This window comes from Leuresthes tenuis, unplaced genomic scaffold (genome assembly GCF_036924035.1).
Source record: "Leuresthes tenuis unplaced genomic scaffold, fLeuTen1.0.hap1 SCAF_10, whole genome shotgun sequence".
In the NCBI taxonomy this organism is placed as follows: domain Eukaryota; kingdom Metazoa; phylum Chordata; class Actinopteri; order Atheriniformes; family Atherinopsidae; genus Leuresthes; species Leuresthes tenuis.
Genome location: NW_027325364.1, coordinates 20,916,425 through 20,940,947, shown reverse-complemented (window position 1 = coordinate 20,940,947; position 24,523 = coordinate 20,916,425). Strand labels below are relative to the sequence as shown.

General features: G+C 38.6%; 1 protein-coding gene across 1 annotated transcript in view; it reads left to right on the top strand.

The window, feature by feature from the left end:
* Positions 1-8,900: 8,900 nt before the first annotated feature.
* Positions 8,901-24,523, top strand: part of LOC140316729 (CUB and sushi domain-containing protein 3-like) — a 241,286-nt gene continuing 225,663 nt past the window's right edge. Inside the window, exon 1 of the mRNA XM_072394678.1 lies at positions 8,901-9,232. Coding sequence (XP_072250779.1) covers positions 9,055-9,232 — 178 coding nt within the window. The 5' untranslated portion in view covers positions 8,901-9,054. The remainder of the gene's footprint in view (positions 9,233-24,523) is intronic.

Sequence of the window (24,523 nt, the reverse complement as noted above, 5' to 3'; positions counted from 1 at the left end):
TGCTCATCACTTCCCATGATCCTCTCTTCTCTAATGATACCCATTGTGTTCTCTAAATGTTTTTTTTTTTGTCCCTGTCTCGTGCTTATTTTTATTTCTTTTCTACCAATCACAGGACATTATTTCTTTTGAAAAATGATTAACAATTATTCCTGTTGTTATTCTATATAGAACTACCCTAGAAAATATGAATGTCTAAAGTCTAAGGCTTAAAACTGCCAATAACACCTTTTGATTTAAATTTTGTATGCAACACACAGGTATTGATAACACAAGCAGGTGTTTGTTCTCAAAGCCATATGGAGGGAACAGTGTAAATTGCCTAGCTTTTTGCATTTTATGCTTTTGCATCCAATAAATGCACATCCGACTCTGGTAGTAATTGCTGTGTATAATTAAGCTTCCCGAGCATCCAGGAAGACTAAAACAAAAATAGTTTCATGTGCACGGCCCATTTTTGCCACAATTTGGTCAAAGATAGAGGCTATATGTAAAGCAAAAATAAAATTATGTGGAGGTAGAATGTTCTCTCCAATAATGCAGAAAAATAGTGGCACATAACAAAATAATATGGCTTCAAGTCCTTTTTCATCCCTTTTGGCCAATTCTCCAGGGAATGTTCAGCCACCACCTGTTGGATTTCAGGCACAGATGATTTGTGTCTCTGCTAAATGTCCAAGTTTGATCTGAATATTACTGACATTTACATAAATCTAATCTGTTGATAAAAACACAGAGAGCTTCAGTTTACAGGCTTGTGTTTGTACAGAATGTACATGTATGCATCTGCTGCTACATCACGATGACTGATCCCTCCTCGCTGATACAATCATCAAACATCTGACATCCAGAAACTCTGCTTTTTGGTTATCTCAGATTGATATCTAAACGGCAAGTGAACTCCATAATGAATCCATGTTGTATGCATTGCTAAATTCTCACTTGGACTTCATTCTATGGCTGCATGATATATTTAAAAACATCTGACCAGGCAAAATTTCAGCATTCTGACCCACAATTACCCAGCTCTTTTTCTCCGTTATCTCATCAGATACAGGGCATGAATTCAATTTGTGACCATATTAATATCTTTGTGTAGATATCTGTGGTAAGTCATCAAACCCACTATCTCCAGCTTTTCTGCTTGGCTCATCTCATTTTCCAGAGAACTTGTCTCATTTATTTTATTCTATTTCACCACCAATCAATTGTGTTTAACAATTAATTGTCGTGAAGTGTTTAACTTCTGTTTCTTTTCGCTCCCATTTTTACATTGAGTATTTGAATATGAGCGGAAATTCTTTTTTCACTGTGAGGTGGAGCATTCTTGCACACGTCGTGAAATAATTGATTTTTCTTTCTCCAAGACTTTCATCACAAAAGTCAGAACTTGCCTGACAAATATATAAACTAGCGACTTCACCTTCATGTCTGCTACATGAATTTGTTACCCATGGATATGTACACTTGTAATTGTATCTAATGAAAACAATAGTAAACATCGCTGGTGGTGTTTGTAATAATCTGATGCAACATCACACCACATTTCCCGCTGAAGGCAAACACATATATCTTTGTGGTGTAATTTTCCTGAACTATTGATTACTTTCCTTTCTGCTTGAGTCTACACACTTTTTGAATCATTGTGAAGATGGATGGAGCTAAGTCAATAACACCAGTGCAAAGGACTGAGCTGTGGAGGAAAGAGTAGATTGCATGAAAAGCTGTAGACCCTACATGATGCCCTTGAACCTTTATTTTAAACATAAAGTGCTCAGGGCCCGAGGCTCCAGCAAGTCACTGACCTACAGGGTTTACATACTGAGCTGTTCCGACAGACTGGGGAGAAACGCACACATTTGCTAAGCTGCTTAGCAGGACACATGATTTACATCAGCTTTGCACCATGCTCTGCAAATATAATGCTAATGCTAACAAGTCACCTTTACCTTTTTACGCATCAGTGTGGCGTGTTTAAGCTCACAGTGCACATGTGCAACATGTGGATTTTTTTGGTGTGTGTGTGATTCTGACAACATTTGGGGGCTTTTTCAAGTGGCTTTTTCAAGTCAGTTAAGGAGTGTTAGATATTTTTTCAACTTTGTTGCACTTAAGACTATTTTTCAGGAATTTAAATGGCCAATTTTCTAGTCAGCGGGACTGAAAAATCCATAATACGGGTAAATAATAACAAATGCACAAAAACCAAACTCGTACTTACAATTGATGCCTAATTTTCTCTCCATTTTTACCCCAAAAATACTGCTTTAAAGCATAGCAACACTCAGTCAGTAGATATTTCTGGCATTTTACAGTATGATTGCCCATGGCTGTCAGGAATACAAGATTATGTTGTGGACTAACCGAGAAGCTCTCCCTTAATAACCCCAGCTAATTTTTAATACTGCCAGTGTATTTCTAAGGGTCTAGTCCACACTCACAATGAAACAGATGTTTTTTTTTTCTCCCAAAAAAAGGTGTTTAACTTATTTCCCCACTCTGTGGACTGAATGAAAAAGCTGGCGTTTGCTTCTTCCCTCCTCCTCTCCCTCAATCAGCAATTTTTCCCTTTGATCTTTTATTCAAACGATTAAGTGTATGTATCACCAGTCTGCTAATTCTACATTTCAATACATGATAAGACCATCTTTGAAGTTGTGTATAGTGCAGTGGTGCAGCCTTGTTTTTCTGTTTATTTGTGCATACTATTATTGGGATTGAAACTTTGAGATTTGTTAAATATCTGGCTTAAATTATTTGACCTCAACTGTAAACGCACAAAGATCATTCCAATATTTTTTCTTTTATTCATATCGAATAAAAAAACATACAACAAAACAACAATATCAGACTCCCAACCCCTAACATGAGGTAGTGTTGATGCCATCCAAAATCATTGATCTCTTTGGTAAAGACATTTAATTGGTTGCCAAGTTAGATTCTAATAATTTTTCTTGTTACTCTTGCTTATGTGCTCCTTGTTTGCAGCTACTTCTTACAATACTTTGCCCTTTGCTACTTTGCTCCTCTCCTAAGTATAACTGTTTTTTAGCACCAACAACCTTGATTCATTCTCACTCTGTCCTCCTTCTGCCTGTTTACCCTTCACTGTATCTCCCCCTTTCAGTTCAGTACACATCTGTTTTCTGTCTCCACCTTTATTTTTGCCACCATCCCTCAATCTATTCCCTTAACCCTTGTTTTCTCTCAACTCCTTGTTCTCTCATCTCCCTTTTCCTCCGCCTCTCTCGTCCTACTATTTCCATGCGAAGATAAAAGCTTTAAGAATGTTTAATGTTAGATGTGTGAACAAAGCATATGTGCAGGCTCAGTCAGCTGGGGTTTAACTGAAAGCTGCATAAATCTAATGAGGAAAATACTGCACGCTGTGGGAAACTTGCACGTAGTAGCAAGGTAAAGGTGGCTTGATTTCAAAACAGAGAAGATATATTCATGTGTGAGAGGTATGTCAAAGACAAACTATTGTGTTATGCATATTTTATGATGCTTGTCTGAGACTAAAAATGGATCAAAAATGGGTTTGATGTTTGATGTCACTTTTTATCATTTTATCCATATTTATTCAGACTGAACAATTTACCATGACTCATCGCTCCGAGCGTTGCCCTGAGCTAGAGTGTTTACATTGTTCTGATGATGATCTTGCAAGGCATGTCATTGAAACTGTCATTGCAAATTTTTGTCAGCGTAACCATGTAACCTGCTACATGATGAGGTGTGAAGATGTGCTTTTGTTTAATTGCAAGCTCCACCATGCAGTACAAAACTTCTGTAGGGCTGTCACAATATCAAAATTTCCCTACATGATTATGATTATTGTCACCAAACAAAAAAAGAGAGAGAGTTGTAAATCAACACTAAAACAGCCTATAAACATAAAGTAAACATATAGTGAAATCACGCTTTATGCAGTATGAAAAAGCAAACAAGTGATCTACTAAATAAATGTCTGGGTACAATCGTTGATACATTGTGCCAACAAAACCAAATGTCATTTATTCAAAGCATATTTTGGACCAACTGCTCTGATCAGTTTTTTAAACCATGTCTTCTTTAAAACTCTAAAAAGGCATCATATCCTCAGCTACAAGGAAGGCTGGTGATTTAGTGATGGTTTCATCTAGGCATGCACTATCCAGCACAAAGACAAGGTCCAGCTGTTAGGTAGGACATAGGTTAGGTACAATAAACACCTACACAAATGTACATTGAACAGATTGTAGATGTAGACTTTCTTTTGCCAGTTGTGGCAGTGCTTGGCCTGTTGGTTGTGGGAGAAAATTGGAAGAGGCAGCTCACTGGTCAAAAATGGTTTCTTTCATCTTAGGCTCTATGGAAAGGTGAAGCCTTACTTGCCATGAATGTATCTGAAAAAGTCATCCTTTGGTTCATTATGTTAGAACTCTCTGAACAATGGCTTTGATCAGTTGTCTCTTCATCACTCGCAGCTTGTTCAGTCTGCAGCTGCTCGCATGTTGACTGGGAGGAGACGACGGAGTCACCTCCCCCCATTGCTTGTTTCCCTTCACTGATTTCCTGTTGCTTTCAGGATCCAGTTTAAGATTGAATTAACTGTTTTTTTTTATCATACTTGTCTGAGCTACTGCATCAACATACTCTAGGTAGAGTACTGAGATCATCAACCCAGCTGCTCTTAGGTGTTCCATGCTCCAAGTTTGAAACAAGGGGTGACTGCTCTTAAACTATGGAACAGTGTCTCTTTGTATCAGAGCTGCTCGGACGATCTCTTCTTTGCATTGACTTTTAGACACAGTTCAACTTGAAATTGATTTAGACCTTTGTCTTTTTATTCTGTTTTTAATGTGCTTTTATTGGAGGTTATTTGTTTTCAGATTGGATACCACTTGGGACAACTGTAGTCAAAATAAATGTGCTATATAATCAAACCTGACCTTAACCAATTTTAAAAAATTAGCAGAAACCTCATACTGATTCAACAGACTGAGTCAGCTGAAAAAATAGACAGGAGGGGTCCATCAGTGCCAACACACACAGAGAAGACAAGAGGGGTAGACAATCACTGATGTGCCTGATGGCCAAATATTTGCTTGGTGGATAAGGACCATAAGACTTCAGTGTAACATTTCCAGGGTTAGCAAACTGACTGAAACTTACTTTTTATACCAAAGCGTATTCCACAAGATGATATCTGCGATGGCAGCTGACCAGGTAATCCCCCAAAAAGATGACTGTTGATCACCACGTCCCGCATCCCACAAACATGCTTATTTCTGAATCTCCTACAGCATGATTTTACATGACACTACCCACAATGACTTATTCACTGTAGTATTTAGCAAAGGTGGGAAGAAAGCCATTTTCTACTGCATCTTCTCTTTTTCTGTCACCTTGTGCAATGAGTGTCAACAATTACTGGTATTGGCAGTAACAATTTGTGGAGAAAAAAATTAAAGACTGATATTGTTTTAATCTTTGATTTGATTTATGAAGTTATTGTAAATACTTACTTAACTCTCCAACATATTAGAGGTCAGTAGCAGTCTATTTCCAGTGCAACTTCTGTCTTTCACATTCACTATTTCAGTCATAATTCATAAATGGAACATTATCTCCAAACACTGTAGAGTAGCAAATGTCATCCATTGTGCCATGGTGGCTTGCAGGCACTCATAAGCAAGGACAAAATCATTCAATGCTTAATGAACATTTGTTTGGTTTCATAAACTCAAATGTATTAGCTGAAATATCCTCTTTGAACTCCTACATGCTCACCATTACTCTTACACTAAAACTAATTTCATCCCCATTCCCCTCTACCCTCACACAACATATATTTCACCCTTAGCTCCTTTCACCTGTCCCCATCTTCTGCTTCCCCCCTTGGGTGCTGTATGTAGCAGAGCTAGAGCAATGGAGCAGTAGAATCTAGAAGTGGATTAGTAATAGCAGTGTGTATGTGTGTGTGTGAGGCCACATTCAGAGATATTCCTCTAGGGAAGTCAAGCCAGTTAATCCGACCCCAGTGCTTACTCTATCAATGCCTTACCAGCTGCACTTTGCTCCAGTACTCAAAAATAAAAACATAAACAAAATATAACCTACACGTGAAGATTTTCACATACATGTCCATGCCAAGGTGTCTACAACCAAGTGAGGACAGACAGTGTTCATGAAAACAGACATACACTGTAGGGCACAACTGTTGGATACACATAAATAGTCTGACATGTGTGTATGTGCTCATAAAAATTGCACATGCATGTATTGCTCATAAACAAAAAGACAGTTGTAGTGCACACATTGCCCCTGTTTGAAAATACAAAAGACCTGTATTTAGTGTTCAACATGGAAACTTTTCCAGGCATCAGTCCTCATACATGGCCTCTACTAATCAGAACATACTGTGCAGACTCACAAGTGCAATCCCCTGGGTTCCTAAAAGGGAATTAGTTAGTGTAGTCACTGTGGCAGCTTGACTGGTTGTTCAGTTGGTTGGTGGATTATCTGGCTGGGTAGCTGACTGGTTCTGTTTCTCTAGAAACAGTGGCCAATGCTGTAAGGCACATTAAACAGGTCAATTCCCTTTTAGCATGAACTAACGAGTGTGAATGTTTGTACAACTACTCCTCTAGAGTTAAAGGATGTCGAGCCATACTTTCACATAAAGAAGCATGAGCAATACTATATCCATGTTTATTTATCATGTATAACCAATCAATACAAGGACACACATTCACAGCTACACACAAAACAAAAGGAGGGTCAGGCAGGAGACAGTGTCATTGCTCATCAAGCTAGAGATGGCAAGAGACATCAATATTACCAAAGCCCACTCTCCTGGGCCCATCTGTCGATTACACTGGTAAAGACAAGCTGCCTGGTGCCTAAATCCACCCCCAGCAGCTTCCACTGGGCCTGTGGACACCTGAAGAATTCTGATGCCAGGAGGGAATAAGAGACCTTCCACTTCACACTGGCAGACACTCAGTGGTTTGCCTCTGCTGCATAAACCATTGCGATAAACACCTCTAAAGAACGGATACAAATGTATCACTCATGTGATTGTGAGTCAATTTTTTAAGGAAAGATGGGATGGATTATTATCAAGCTGTTAACTGAAACATGTGGAACTCAGTTTTTACAAACGAAACCAGTATTTCACTGACGAGGACATAACAAAAACAGTAAAAACCCTATGCATAATATACAGGTTTTATAGTTACTTATGTGCAAACAGAAATAAATCCTGAATTCCCTCAAGTTTAAATGCCACATAAATCCCTCTTTGGCCTCTGTCGTTGGATTCTCTCTTCTTAATATCTGTCTGAAAGAAAACAATAGCCTTAGCTACCTTACAGTTAGGTTAAATTAGAGCAGAACCATGCTGTTTTCTTCTATATTTTCTCTATAGGGAAAGGAGTAGTATGGGTGGAAGGTTCACTCTATCTAACCTGGAGACAGAAACACGTCAAAATAAAGACAGTGGTGAATAATACAATCTGAATGACACATTTCTACTATAAAGTGGGATTTTAAGCAAAGGACAAATTGCAAAAATCATTGCAAAATGTATGACGTCGTAAGAAATGAGTAGTGCATCATTCTGATGCATATTATTTACTTAGAAAGATGTAAAAAAAAAGGTACATTTCCAGACTAAATCAACAGCACGTGTAAAGAGCTTTTGTTTATTTTTAGTTTCAGCACCGTGGACAGCTCTCATACTGAAGAGCTTCTGTTATAGCTTCTTCTCAAGCAGACACTTCAAATCTCACTAATTAGGTATCTGTTTGAACTACCCTTGCTGATTTGAGGTTAATAATTCTTGCTAACAGATCACAGGTTATTGATTACTGTGAAGATCTATCAATTGGGCAATAGTTAAATCCGAAGTAATGCATGTAAGCGATCATTGATTTAAACCTTATCTGATATTTAAACTCCAGCCATAAGCTGATGCTCCCAGGCGGAAGAAGTCTAACTTTCATACTTGTATCACTCACACCGGCGAGAGTTATGAAGTAAGACATGAAGTAGCTTTAAGAAGTAACTTTGTGCGCATCCGAAAAAAACTGTTCTTGAAGAAACAATCCGAGAGACCAAAAGATGTTGAGCAATCACGGTCCCTCGTCTCCCCGCTTCCCCTTTTTCTTCCCGCTTCAAAGTAAAGGTCGGCGACTCTTCCGAAGCTAGATGGCAGAAGAGCCCCACTGCAGCTGAGCTGCGCTTTGCGCCGTCATCATTCCTTCTTTGCATTGCAAATTGCCCAGCCCCATCACTCCCAATAACGGATCTGCTCGATCTTCAAAATGAAAATCAGAGTTATGCTGGGGTTACCAAGCAAGCTGATTTCTTTCATCAGCTTTCAGGACAGGATGCTACCTGTCTAAGTCTCATCTAACTCCCACGTCCCCTTTCTCTCCTGACACACACGCACACATAAACCACATGCTGTTATTAACAGGATTCATTTCTTTCTCAGGACTTACATTCTTTCCATATAGACGCACCCCCTCTTCTGTTTCTTTGCCACCCACACCTCACTGTTCCTACTTCATGATTCGCTATCCACTCGTCATACAACTCACACACAGGACGCTCTCCCTCATCTTACCCCCCACCCCTCACCAGCACCTTCTCTCTCTCTCTCTCTCTCTCTCTCTCTCTCTCTCTCTCTCTCTCTCTCTCTCTCTCTCTCTAACTCTGTGAGGTTCGATTGCCGATCGATAAAGGTAGCCTTCAAACTGAAGGAAAGACTCCTCTCCTCTCCTCAGCCGATTTATTGGGCATAAAAGGGAAAGATGTTTAACAGCGAATGCAAGAGTGCGCTAACAGACATCCTCACACTTGATGCCCCTCTCAGCAGAGATGGTTGAGCCCTCGTCCAGGTTGCTGTGGTCCTCTCCTAAAATTCAGTCTTGCTCACTTCTCTTCTATCAGCTGACATAAGCGCGGCGGGAGGCTCTGTCTGTTTCTCCTCTGAGAAGGGAAGCCACTTCAACCCGACAGATAGAGAAATTAGGCTCTAGGTTTCATGTTGTAGTTGAGAACATGAAGGGGATTTACAAAGACGGATACTGCGAAGGATCTATTGAACTACGGGACGTTTTCAACAGGAGATGCGTTAGATGTGGCCGGGGGGACTTTGTTCAAGCCAAAACGATGAGGATTAGGACGGGAATTGTTTTTTGGAATCTCATCTTTTCACTGATGTTCACTTGTGTAAAAGGTACAAGCCACTGCAGCAATTCTCTGTATTTTCCAATGCGCTCGGTTTGCCTTAGTGTGTGTGTGTGCTTCCGTGTGTGTGAGTGTAAGTGTTTATGTGTGCAAGCCACAAATCAAAAAGCTTTAACGTTACAGACTTGCGCAAATGAGGCGACCGCGGCTTTCTGCTTGGACTTTTAGTGGACGCGTTTCCGCGGTTTTGCGCTCAATGCAGGCTTTGACTGAGTCGCTTAATAGAAATTCTTGCAGTAGCCTACGCTTCTTCTAATAGCCTACGTGAGCTGCTTGGCTTAGTAGGCTAACTAGTGAATTGTTGAGGTACAAGTGCATGCACTGCAGATCTTCTATAGGATGTTGCGATATTCTAATGTATTGAGGATAAAGCCGTCTCTTTTCTAGGGCCGAGTTTCAAAGTATAGATGTAGGATTCGTGTCTGACCAGTTTCTCATTAGACACGACACTGAAACCGTGCAGGGGCCGAGGCAATAAGTGAAACCAATTTAGTGACTGAGGTTTATCAGACTTGCCTATGTGGGCAGGTGTAAGGTGGGCTTCTTAGTATTCCAGTGGCTGTTTCTCAGGATCTGCCTGAATACTGGCAGTGGCTAGTGACATAATTTTTTTTTTCATTACACAAATCAATTACGTTTATTCAGACTACTAAAGAATTCTGTACTATGACACTTGAGGAATACAAAAAAAATTCAGACCCTCTTTAGGAATATCAAGACACCAAATTACTCTGTACCCTGCTAAACTATCTCACCCCTTGTGTTTTCTTACATAAACCTGGTAATTTGATTCGTGCAATTTCAGCTTCTGTCAAAATCAGTCAAAGCAGTTGTTGCCTATTCACCACACTGCCATTACAATGTGCTCTACTGATGCCCGGTGCATGCTGATAACAAATAGAAAACAATTTCTTATTCCCTTACCGTGTCAGTTTGGTGACACGTTGAAGCATGAGCGTGCATTAGAGCCACTGTTTGCGGGCATGTTAGAGGCATACGTGTGAAATTCTCATTTCTGACTGAAATTAAACCCAAGGGAAAGAGAAAAAAAATAACCACAGGCCCTTAAAATGTGTATTTGTGTGTGTGCGCGCGCTCACGTGAAACAGGGAAAGCACGGCCACTTATCTGTTGAATACTTGTATGTGTTTCTGGATATGAGCACAGATATCAATTTACATGCAGATATTTCTCCCCTGTGAGTAATTCTCGTGTCTGTCTGTTGGGGGTGGATGTGCAGCATAGCGGCGCCTACCACGAATGAGCCGAGTCGAGTCGAGCAGAGTCGGGCACAGTGCTGTTTCATCACCACCCACACTGAGGCAATGTCAAACCTTGAGGCCACTGCCAATCCTTCTAGTTCTGTTACTTATTAGGGAGCCAGGCAGCCGGGAATTGTGGAGGGTAGGGAGGAAATATGGTGGAGGGAGAGCAGAAGAAGGCCATGGTTCGCTTTTTGGAAAACGAGAGGAAAGAGCGAGGAAGGATATCAGCGGAACAGCTGTTGTTCCTCTTCTCTGACAGTTGACACTATGTTTATGGGCACGGAAAGATGTTGGCAAAGCCTGGCCTGTGACTCACTTTTCCTGCTAAAATAATGATGCCATAGGGAAAAAAAGACACACCTATTGAGCATAGGAAAGCATTACCTTTCTACAGGTGTTTTCAGTAACTAAAGATTAAACTATCACCACCCTAATGCATTTCGAATTCTCACTCAACAAAGTTATTGCCAACCCCCGGATGATTTTTGGAACAAAAATCATGAAGTGAAAATCTGTTAAACTCCGTTGCTGGGTTTTGGAATTAATGAAACTGCATTCTTGCATTTAGCATCATATAACTGTGTTCATGCACTGCTGCGCCACCCAGTCCTTGGAGAGTTTATAAAACTGCATGACACACACACACACACACACTCACAAAAGCGAGGCTGCTATACTGAGCCTTTAATTAGAAAAAAAGAACAAAATAAAAAGAGGCAAGAAAACCCCTCTGTGAAAAATCCTTTACATAGACAGTGAGTATCTCCTCTTGAGTTGAGGAGCTGCATTAATGCTTTGTCCTTATGACAGTCGTATTGCATTTATTGATCGTAGGACAATCAATTAAGTTTACAATAATGAGACAGTCAAGTTGCTGCAAGTGCGGCATTCTTATGATACATGCCTATAGACAGAAAGAGAGCACTGATGTTCTCAAAATGAGGAAGACTGGAGCCATGGCCGCAGCTTCCTGTATCTGCCATTTTTGGTTACCAGGCTACTATAAGAGATTTCTACTATTTAACCTTATATTCATACCTTAATGGATTGAATCCACTTTAGAATGGGACTTGTCCAAATCTAATCAGATATACAGTGTCTGTCTGTAGAGATGAGAGTGGAAAATCAAGAAGGGGCCTGATCATCAAGCTGAAGGGACACTAGAGGAGAGGACAAACGGAACACACCGGCCTGTTTCCTGCGCCAACATCGCAGCGGACGATTAACGATAATCATCAATGAATGAAAATCGTCTGCTGTGTCCCACCACTTCTGTTTCTTGTGATGACAACCGATTTATCAAATTTTCTTAATGCTTCAATAATTTGGAAATTTTTAAAAATTTATGCCGAATAGTCACTAATTGCTGGCAATCAGGTGGGTTCTGAACACACTGTAATCTGGCCACTGAGTCCTCCTTGATGAAGACTTTATCTCAGTGTGATTACGTAAACAGGCTGGAAGGGCTACTGGGGATAATCAGGATTACAATTTGTCTGTGTAATTATTCTCTATCTACAAGGAATGCAGGGCATTATCCTGGTGTCTCTCAGGTTCTTGATCTCCACTTAGAGAAATAACAGAGGTATAAAAGAACAGCGGAGGGTCTCAAAAAGAGCCACTATAGTCTGTCTGGAACTGGAAAGTACGACAAACTCTTCTCCAGAATAAAAGGTTCTGGAACATAGATTGCAGCTTTTTCATTACTCCAAATTTCTTAGCTATGTGCTGATATCTCAATGGATTGTCCTTGTTGCCCACCAAAGTATGTCTCATCTCACTCACTGGCCTGTTGCCTCTGTAATTAGGCCTAAGCCAAGTTCCTAGATGTACCTGGTGGTCCCGGTGAAGGCAGAATGTAGTTTGCTGGTTCTGATTAAGTACTTTTAATTGTGAAGAGATTGGCTATAGCTCACATTTGTTGAGATTAAATGTAACAAGTTGAGATGAGTCAGTGTCCAAAGTCAAGGCTAAAGATTCTGTCACTCTGATTGAAACTATCCCTCGCCTGAAACTCTGAAACTTAACTGCCCAGAAACATATTCATAGAATGTATACATTTATTTGACATTACTTATGCAGTGGATAAAATCTTTAAAAACTGATATTGAAGAATGTTGCCACTGTCACATTATGGTCCCCAAGCAACCAGTTTTCTGCAGATATTTTCTCACATGTCCTTTAAAGCATTTCTAACTATGTTTCAACAACATCAAAAGCTGAAAGTAAGACATTTTACTAACAAAGTAAGTGGTACTAAAAAAGGAACACCTCAAAGAACATCTTGTACCTAATTATATTGAATGGCTTGATAGAAAAAAGAGAACCCTGGAGAGGCAGAGTCTCTCAGAAGAAAAGATGTATAGAGGTTCTGTAAAAGAAAAAAATATATATCTGAGAATATTGGAGCAGTTTCAGAATAATATCCCTTAAGTTAAATGTAAAGACTATGAATATTTCATCATCTACGGTACCTAATATCATCAAAAGATTCAGATAATCTGGAGACATGTATACAGAGGACATGGGTGAAAATCAATATTGGGTGCTTGTGATCTGCAGGCCCTCAGCTGGCACTACATTAAAAATGAGCAGGACTCTGTCATAGAAACACAATTAGCTTTGCCATCCACAAATGCAGGTTAAAGCTCTATAACGTAAAGAAGAAGCAACGTGTGAATATGATATAGAAATGCTTCAGAGTTGGTGACAAGCAAAATGGGAAAACTGTGGGTCAGAACAATCAAAATTTGAACTTCCTTTTGGAAATTATGGAACCCCTGTCCTCCTGATAAAGAGAGAGAGGGACCATCTGGCTTGTTATCAGCACTCTGTTCAAAGCTTGCTTCTCTGATGGTATAGGACTGCATTAGTTGCTGTAGGACTAGAAACTTTCACATCTGGAAAGGCATTATTGCTGAAAGGTAAATACAAGTTTTAGAGAACGATATATTCCCCTCCAGATGACGTATTTTCAGGGAAATCTTTGTATATCTCAGCAAGACAAAGCTAAATCACGCTGTGCATCTGTTACGACAGCATGGCTTCACTGTAGATGAGTCTGGACTACTGACCTGCATGAAGTCCAGAATTTTCACTAACTGAAAATATCACGAAACGCAATCTACGACAAAGAAGACCCAGGACGCATATTTACAGGACATTTACAGACTGTGTTTTTAAAAGACTAGGGGATGCTACACAGTGGTAAACATGGCCCTGTTTCAACTTTCCTGAGACACATTGCTGCCATCAAATCCAAGATGAGTTAATATTTTTCATGAAATATCAACATTTCTCACTTTCAACATTTTTTTTTCATGTGCTGTTTTGAATGATATGTTCATTTATGAGATTTGTAAATCATTGCATCTGTTTTTTATCATTTAACATATTGTACACTGTGTAAAAAAAACTTTTTGGAGTTATTTTGATAATCTGTAAGCATGCAAATCCACATACCTTAATGAATCTTCTTCCACAGTGCCCGCAGCTATTATTGTTTTCTTTTGTGACTATTGACTGGATTTTTAAAAAAAATGTAACAGTAGAACTCATACAGAGCATGGTCAGGGAAGCAAAGTGAGTTGCTGTGTAGGTAAGTGATGAAGTGTACTGTGTAGTAAAGTTTTCTGTGATCCCACACAATATTTCATTGTCAATTGAAATTATCAGTGAGGATTACTTATCGGAATATTTGTATTTTCAGGCAAACCACCATCCCATCAATATTGAGGAGGCAGCACTCAGATTGTATACCCCATCTTAGAAAAATAGCATACAGGAAGTAGAGGGAAGAACACATCTAAGTTGCTCTTGGGATCCATACAAAGCAACATATTTGAAAATAGGGGATTTTGGCATATTACCACATTGCTTTTAATTGACTTGACTCATTTTTTAATTCTCTGAACTGTATCGTAAGGGTTTAGGTCTTTAGGGCAGTGTTAACGTGTGTTTTCAGGCGAGAAAACAGATTCAGACTTCTGCTGTGCATACTGAAAAAAAAAATCGATAAACTATTAATGGGATTTCAGGCCATGCTGTGTACATTAGCTTTTCATCTTGGCTGGAGCTGCATTTCTTGAAGATTATGTTCATTTTCCTTTGTTTATTTTCTGGTTAAAACAGATTCTACTGTACATCCATCCATTTTCTATACCTGCTTAATCCAAGTTAGGGTCGCTGGGGGCTGGAGCCTATCCCAGCTGACATTGAGTGAGAGGCAGGGTACACTGTGAACAGGTTGCCAGTCCATCACAGGGCCACACAGAGACAAACGAGACACACAACCATGCACACTCACATTCACTCCTAGGGACAATTTAGAGTCTTTACTGTACACTATAGTGCTTAATCTACAATTGTAGTTACAAAGTTATAACTGTGGAAGACAAATTTTTTATTCTATTTTATGAACGCAGGTCAGATTTGTGCCTTAAATGCATAAACAAAGATTCTTATGCCACTCATACAGAGAGGATGAATCTGTGTGGGTACGTGTTTTATGTATTACAGTTATTGCAAAAAAAAAATGTTGTCATGAATTTCTTTTGAGAGGGGTTAGGGTTACAAGTTGTAGTCTACAAGAAAGGCACAACTCTAAGTTATCCAAACAACAAAGTACCACAGATCTCAAACCAAGATGTTGATAGGTCGGCAGGATTTTGTTCACTTATAAATTCTTGTAATCATCAGATGAGTCGTTCAGTTGAAGGTTGAAAGTGAAAATATAACTCTGAGTGCGGTTACTTCTCTGCTGTGAGAAATGTGGTCTATATGAAGATTATTTAGTGTCTGTGCTGCTAACAAGATGCCTCCAGGGTCTTTGAATACATTAATATAAAAGAAGAAGTTTCTTTAACTCACTTGTGCAAGATGATGGAGGGTGCTGCTGCTTTGGAAGGCTTCCAAAATAAGAAATAGAGAACTAATTTCTTTTTAAATTGTCAAGACGAATGAGTTCAGTAGGTTAGATCCCCTGGACAAAAGAATACTACACAAAACTTGATTAAACATCTGGGAAAGACGTCCAATAGCTGACAGTCAAAGGCTTAAGTTATAGCCATAGGCTACCTTGGCCTTGACACAGTCTTCAATATTTATGCAAATTGAGCCCTAAATGTGCATTGGGAAAACATATATTTGCTACTATGAATGATTTTTTAATTGTAGTTTCACTGAATTAGATGAGAACAAATAGAAGTCAGAATGACCTCAGAGAATCGTACCCTTTCACAAGAGAAAATGGGCAAATTTTTCAAGAATATGGTCTGTAAGTGGGTGTAAATTGAAGTAGGTGTAACTTGGGCTATTGAAAGCTGCAGGCAAATCCTCTTGAAATTTGGAAGCAAAAACAGATTAAAAAATGGGAAGATTTTAACCTTTAGCTGAGTGCAACTAGAATAAAAGATTAGGAATAAGTTACTCTTTTGATAACATATGACAACAATATCTTTACAAGTTCAAATGTGCAGTGACTGTTCTTGAAACCAAGTAACAGACAATATATGTGAGAAAATTGTTTGTTGTAAACTAGATGCTTTAGGGCTACTACTTGTATTCATCATATACTGCAGGTTACTGATACATGGCAATGTTCCATTTTTACCATTTAATCTATTTAACCCGAGAAGTGTGACAGATGCAAAGCACACCCACACAGACACACTCACACAAACTGCAAAATTTCAAAAGGTTTCTTGAGTAATTACCGCCTGCAGGTGGAAAAGTATAAAATCTGCAGCAGCTGTTACTTTTTTTGCACGGCCTGATCAAAATCTGCCAGAATAAACTGCTGCTACCACTACTTTTCTTTCCTAGAGGGGCAGCATGTTGTTTAGAAACAGTCTACCAAATTACAGACAAAATATGAAATTAAACATTACCAAGGTTGTTTTTAAGCTTATATGTGAATTTTAAGTAAGTTGCATGTGATGACATGCCTTCACTCTGCAAGCAGGCTTTTAATTGGAAGAAGGTGTTTACCTTGAGTGTAAAAACTGTAGCAGGGAGTTGCAGTTGACTTCAGATACAGAATACAGGTAGTTTCGATTCTTTCCATTTACCCCTTTCAGGAAAAGTGAACTGTTGATGTTTTTGTTTGTTTGGGAGATTGGAGGCTAGAGAGACAAGGATCCTATTAGATGTGCTGTTGGCTCACAGTTTTGTGTTGTACAGCAGCTCTCACAGTGGTGGTCTGGCATCGGGTGCAATATGGCTCACTAGCACTTTGAGGTGGTATTGGTTTCTAGTAGTAAAACACTGTGTCTGTGGGGAAGTAGCTAAAGCACCAGCAGTACACTGACTTTAGGACATAGTTATTACACTTGTCTACCCAGACACACAACCTCTATTATTTCCTTGTGCAGTGGCAAGCATTTGGTGTGTGTATTTGTGCATTTGCCAGTTGTGTTTTAAGTGTTACAATGTATTTGATTTTGTCATTTTTCACCCCAGTGGTTGGCAATGTAAAACCACCAAATGGAATATTTCAGAGTCCTTTTCCAAATTGCACTGACACACTCATGAGATAATAGTCATTCGCTAGAAAGCCTCTTTTCTGTTTTTGTTGTGTGGAGCGCATTTCCCTTTCATCAAGCATGCAGACAAGCGTAGTGAGGTGCTGCGATTGTGCAATTTTTATCAGTATGAACTGTGGGAGTGCACCAGAGCCATGGAGATAAAATCCTTTTCAATGGGGACATCAGTTTAAGATTTCTGTCTACTGAGGTTGTTGTCTCTGTCCTTGCAGTCATCGCTGTTCTATTTCCTGGTTGTGTTGATAAAAAATGATGTTCTCTTCCATCCTCATTTCATGTCCATGGTTCAGAGTGCAGTTTGTCACAAATCTAAGGGAAAAGTTCTTGGATTTCTAAAAAACACAATTGCCTCTAAATATAACTTCTAAGTGTTACGTGACTGTAGCTCTGATATAAAACATTACAGTCACAAGATTTATGATGTGACCGAATGACAGCAAACAAGCAGTGAAAGATATTTTTGTTCTTTTCTACATCTGTTCTGGTAAAACATTATCTACACTGGAAATATGAACTGTCATTTCAATATCCCTTTTCTTTTGTCTGAACTCATTTTAAAAAAAATAAATAAATAAATTCAGCTTTGCTCAGCTTACAATTGTTAACAAGTCAAAATCCCTTTAACTGTTCAGTACTATGAGGACTGGATAAAACAACTTTTTCTCTTTTTTTCCAAAGGGTGTGGATACAACAGTGATAGAGGAGCTTTGCAACAAATGAAGCCCACCAGCATGTGTTTTGACCTTTGTTTTCCTTAGCCAGAGTTCTATTTTTACACTCAGTGTTCTATAATTAGAATTTGCTGATAGATATCTCTATATTGGCTGACTCACCTTTCAGGTAAAGTGCAAATCAATGCAGGTATTTTTTTTTACTTTAACTGGGATGGCTACGAGTGGTGCTGCGGTCTACCCCCGTGTTTGTGATAGGCAATAATGATAACCGTTAATGAAATGCCATCTGCATTGTGAGGGGTCCTTGACTAAGCATACACCAGCGTCAGTCAGGAAGAAAAGTATCAAGCAGTAAAAGATTATACATGCCAAGAATAACACACAAAAAGAGGTTATATGTACTAACTTGGTGGGCTACTCAGGCACCGTTTTGACAGGTGGTTCAAGTGGCTCATTATTTCTAAAGTCTGCAATTGTGCATTCTAGTTTAGTTATTTGTGTAATTTTGTATGCACTTAGTTCACACTGTTATGACCATTTATGCATGCACCAGTATTTTGCAAGCTGTACAAGCCACATATTTTTTTTTCATCCCAAATTTGTCATGGTTGACACGCTGTCTCTTTCTACAGTAATTTGACTTAATTGGCTGAAGTGGTCATGTAAAATCATCATCTTTGGAAAATGAATATAATAAGATAATACATGCTCTTTCCACCCAGTTGGTTTACAGCACACAATAAAAAGGCAGAAATTATTAGATGTTCTTGGCAAGAAAATCATTGCATGTCAACTTCTTCCTTTTAGAATTATGATGTCTACATTTTGGAATTAAGCGAAACTGTCACATAATCAAATATTATGACATAGAGGTTATATAAAACAACTATTACATGTTAAAAAAAATGCTTAGAAGGAGCTGGGAGGGGTGGACAGGGTTGTTGTGTCACAGACTGTCAATTAAAAGAAGCAAGTTTCACATTTTTGTCTTCCCTGTTGATAACAGTTTGATTTCATCAGGCACAGAAAATATATAGTTAAGGTTAGATTTGAATGAAATTTGGTGAAGATAAGGAAAAAACATTGGTAGCAATAAATATTTATAAATACACTGAAACAGGTTCATATTAGGTAATCAGAACCTGGGGATACAAAAAAATCAACATTTCATGATTTCTGCACCTTTACTGTGACTCTACTACATATTTTACAAATTAACAAATTTACTTCTAGAAGACCTTTTTTTGCCAGACAAGGCTTGCTCTTTTCATAAAAGCCAGAGGATAAAAAGTCACAAAACACTGTAAAATAAGCTTTAATACATCACTAAAAATATATAACATTAAGGCCTGATGACTTGTACCACTGTGCAGCAGGACAGCACTCAGTGAAAGCTCAGCTCATTTACTTGATAGGAGTAATAAGGCTTGAAACATCTTACAACCAGTTAGAACTTATAGAAGTAAACAGTTCACTGCATACATCCTCTGCTGCATGGCTCATCACACATGTAGATACTGGCTTCAATAACTAGATCTGTGTACATGTGAGAAAATGCAAGTAAATTTGCTCCTAAGCCTCTGCCAAAAGGCATTGGCATTCATTTGTATGTTTATGCATTTGGCAGACACTTTTATCCAAAGCAACTTACAAGTAGGCAAATATCTGCCTGTTACTTACCTAAGGACCCCTACTGGAAGTAGTACCTTTCATGCAGGGGATTTGAACCCAGGTCACCCACATGAAAGGTGGCAATTTTACCGCTACACAATCCAGTCCATTTGTATGCAGTTGTATGACAGCATGGGTGTTTAAAGTGTAGCCCCTTTACAATCACCCAAAAATGTCCTTAAAAAAGAACACCGCAGTTGGTGTGCTGCTGCTGTTTTGTGTGACTACCCATTATGATGATGTCTGGACATTTTTGCTAATGAAGAACTAAAGAACAAACATCTTTTTTTAAGTCTTCTATTCACAGTGACATTTTGGGGACAATGTGTAATTTTATTGCAATGACATAAAAAGTTTACAATAACAGGGGCCAAAGGGGATGCGACCATATTTATTTAACTGCCAGTAAATTTGATTACATAAATGAGACACACAAAAAGTTGAATTCCTCTATCACACTAATTGCTGTAAGCCTCGGGATTTTGCTAGATTAAATCAAATTTATTGTCTTGCACACGCTGCAACATAAACCAGACAATAGTCAGTCGATGAAATACAAATACAGACAGAGAGATGGAATTAATGCACTTCAAGGGCAATAAAGCAAATGGAAGACAATAAATCTTTTGAACCAAGTTTGGATGTCTTTCATTCAAATTCAACTATTTTACCGCAGGGGGAATATGGATCTTTGGAGCAGTTTTTTTAAGCAATTGCCTGATTAAAGCTGGTTAAACTGTGATTGTTTATTTTTCAAGCCTATTCAATAATCTTCAAGGAAAAAGTCAATTACAAAGAGCAATACCTTGTCCCTACAGTATCAGCAATCATCCATTACTCAGTGGTCTGTTTGTCACTCATACTAATTTAAATGGCAATAAACAACTGCTCTCCTTTCCTGCTGCGCCTGATGGTTATTTTTTTAAGGCCCAAAACAAATCTAAAATTAATGGCGGACAACATATTGACACATTCACATGTTGAGGCAGCAACTACCCTTTCATATATCAGTGTGAGCCAAATATTCTCTTGTGCTTTAGGTATATCAAAATGACCCATTTATCCTGTAACAAATTTATTTGTTACCTCTGTGTTACCTGACTTATTTGTTACGGTCAAGTGGATTATTATCACCTCTGTGATGCATAATGTATTGTGTTCACAAAATCAGTCTTATTCTCCATCCACACAGCGCTGTGGTTCAATAACTGGTTTGTTTTGTCCCAAATCTGTATTTACTGCAGGACGTGAGCGTACGTTCAGTAGTAAGTAGTTCCAACAGCATCCATAGATATGTATCGACTTAAACTCAAACAAACACCTACGTTAAGTCAGATCAAAAAACACCCTCACAAAGCTTAGAGTGTTAGGTAACTACCATTTTCCTGTATGTGTGTCATGTTCGTAGTGCAAGAAGGGAGGACCCAGATGCAGACTTTCAAAAATCAAAAAGGTTTATTCCAAACAAAAAGGCATAAGGCAAGAAGATAGGATCCGCATCCTATGTTCTTGCCTTGTGCTTTTTTTTGAGCCAGATATGAAAAATACTTGGACTGTGGAAAAAATTAAACAAGACTAAGGTAATAAATAAACATAAACTGTGCAGCAAAACCTGACCTGACCTATTTACCTGAGTAAATCTGGAAACTAAATACTAAGGGGAGGTGATTGGTGATGAGGTGCAGCTCTGGAACTGAAACAGGTGATGTGAGTGAAACTTAGTGACAGGGGAAAAAACATGACAAGAAAGTAACCTGGAAACCTGAAAAAGAACCTGAAAACATGACAACCAAAACTTAAAACGTGACACTGTGTTTTGCACAGCAAGTATAACAGTCCATTATCAGTACAAAAGGCGGGGCAGGGAGGTAAAATGTGGTACTTGTGTGTATATCCAAAAGGCCAGGGATAAATGTAAGTATTTGCTGAACAGCTGGGACCACTCTTGAGATGTCTGTCAGGCAGCCCTACCACCTGCTGAGGCCTTTGTCTCCTCCAGACTTTTTTGATATGATAGCGATTTATATCTTTGAACCACATTTTCCCCACTGTGCAATCACAGCATGTTGTTAATTTGGTTTCTCATTACAATTTATGGACAGTGTTGCAGCGTGGCACTAACATGGGGTTGGAGAAGACTCCAGGGACTGTGTTTCACGACTGTAGTGATGATGGAGGTCAGAGCGGGTGACTGATCGAGGACAATGGAATTAAAAGAAGACATACGCAGGGTCTACATGATAAATTAATTTAATGCATATCCTCTCTTCGTTATAAGAAAACATATGTTGTCTCTGCATTTTTTCCTTTGAAGGTACAAGATGAATGTCTACAGTGTTCTTTTTATAGATACGGCTTTTATGGAGCTGATAGTGCTTAATATATTACAAGCTTGTATGATTCACAGCATAAAAAAGGGGGATTTTAATTCATAAAGAATAGCTGAGAAAAAAAAACAAGTAAGGCGATAGATGGTGGTGGTTGTTTTGGAAGGGGAGGAGGAGGGAGGTGGTGCAGTGCAGAGCGGCCTGAGTAAGACAGACAGAGGTTAAGAAGTGTGAAATGTAGCTGGTTTGAGACAGCTGTGACACTAAGAGAGAGATGATGAAGGATGAGAAGAATATAAAGATCGGAAGGGGAGAAACTTGAATAAAGGAGGCTGAATCTCACCAATGAGCATTTCTACTGTCATTCTTTGGATATCAGAACAATCAGCCAAACTAATACTGCTGAGCAGTTCATACAAACAAAATTACCCTGAATATTTTTTTGCAACTTTTGTCATTTCATATGTGACAAACACAGAAAATTTACACTGTCCTCCAACCTAAAAAGTGCCCATGTGGCATTTGTTCATGCAGGCAGATATGGACTATAATTACCTTCAAAGAATAAGAGATCTGAAGTGGTTGTGAGAAGGGTAAAAATAACGTTCCTGACAGTCAGATTGAAAAAGAGTTGAAAGAGAATGTTTTTAAGGCCGTAGCATTAATATCTTTTAGCTCTACCCGAATAATTCTTTTCCCCATCCCAGTAGTGTTTATTGTGACGGTTGCATTGTCAAAAGAATTATAGATCTATCCGTACTGAAACAACATTATTGTATACATCAGGAAAATGACCAGGAAATGACAAAAGTTTTGACTAGACGTATGTTGGTCTTGATGCCACCTCACACGTAACTGATCCGTCCACATCAACTCCATACAAGGACTGTACGACTTGTTAAGCAACAGACTTAAGAATGTGATGTGGAAACGCTCATATGACTCGTTTTTCTTTCCTGCTACTTGTAGGCGCAGCACAGAACGCCATTATGGGTCATCTTGAAGGCTTTGAACAAATGTCCTCTAAACCAGCATGGATTGGTGGAGGTGTTGTAGACTAATGCTGTACTTACAACATAGGAGCTCTACAAGAAAGCCCCAACTAAAACCAAGCAGTCCTTGACTTTGCTCTGTAAATTTCGTCTCCTCTGTTTGCTGATCCTCCAACAGGATCACTTCAGGTATATGTTACCCTGCAACAGTAAGCTGCACTTACAGTTACTTGTGTGGTCACAAGTCAAGTCTAGTTTTCTTGATTTGCTTTCACGGCTATGGAGCAGTGATTAAAACTGCATGTCTCTGGTTTCATATATTTTTTACTTGGCTGTTTTAACAGTTTCATTATAATAGACATTAAATAAAGTGTTAGAAGTGAACATCCCACTGTAAAATTTAAAGGGGAGCTTAAGTGATTTAGCATCACCATGTAAGTTAGGAAATTCACATGAGATAGCATAGGTGGGCTTAACTTTTACAGGGGTGTCCAGGCTGAGACCATTATCTTTATGAGGGTAACACAGAAACTGATGTCTCATTATTGTTTTGCCTACACAGTGCATAGGTATACGGGAATGGAGTTGTATTTTTGTTTGTTTGCTTTTTCCTTCTTATTTACATCCACAGGCATAACTGCCAAGTGGATGCCATCACTACATAAATAAATGAGAAAAGCAGCAGTTTAGAATATTAAACCTCCTGACCTGTTGATTAAAGTAAGGAGAATTTTACATTTAAAGTACATTGAAAAACTACAGAACAGCATTGCTCCACTCTGTCTCATGTATTCTATTCATCCATTACTTTTAACTGGTTTAACTTCTTGGTATATGCATTTATTTTCACTGTGGCCTACTGTCTGGACTCTCATTGAATTCTATCTACAAATGAAATAATTTCCATTTAATTGCTTTCCTTTTTGTTTTTTCTATTCACCTTATCTGCTATGTAGCTTGTGAAGGAATATATTAATATATTTCATTAGATCCAAAAGTACCCTTTAAGGATTGTAAAGCTGAACAATTTTGCAATTATTTTATCTTGCGGTGTCTCATTGCAAATCTACAAGATTTATAAGATCTAAATATGTTCCTTGCTAGTTTTTGATAGTTCATTTGTTTTTATCTTTTTTTTTTTCATTCAGAATACAGCTCATTATTATTTGTGGCTTGGAAGTGGGGTAGGGCAGGGCAGGATGGAGACTGGGAAGTACTTTTTATTGATTCTACAGTTTTTATGCTCTCGCTCTGTGCTCCATTCAGGTTGCATAGACATTTCTATGCACATAAAGTCTGAATGACTGATAAAATAGGACTTGCTAGATAGAATCTCAGCTGTAGCTGCATGTTAGCATAAGGAAATCTTTACTTTTTTCAATAGCCAGATCAATATGGCAACTTAATCTGCAAATATAAACTTAGAGTAAACTTTTCTATAGTAGCGTTCTGCTCATAGTCTTCTTTAAGAAGCACCACATGATGATATAATCTAGGAGCAATACAGGTTTGTTATCATGTAAACCTGTTGAGCTGTAGGTTAGTAATAAAACTGAACAAAACCACTCTTACAGTAGCAAAAAACTGTATTTTGTTGCATTGCCATGGAAACTTCTGGATCCCCAAAATAAAACAAACATCTATCTTTATCACTGCAAACAGAGGGGTAAGGCCAAGGCAAGGATTTGGAATTGGGTGTAAAATAGTGCCACTGTAACCAAACCATGTTTTTCTCTAAACAATACTGTATAGTACACTGTGCTTGGTAAAGTTAAATAATTCTTGCATACTTTTCTCATTCATTCTAGT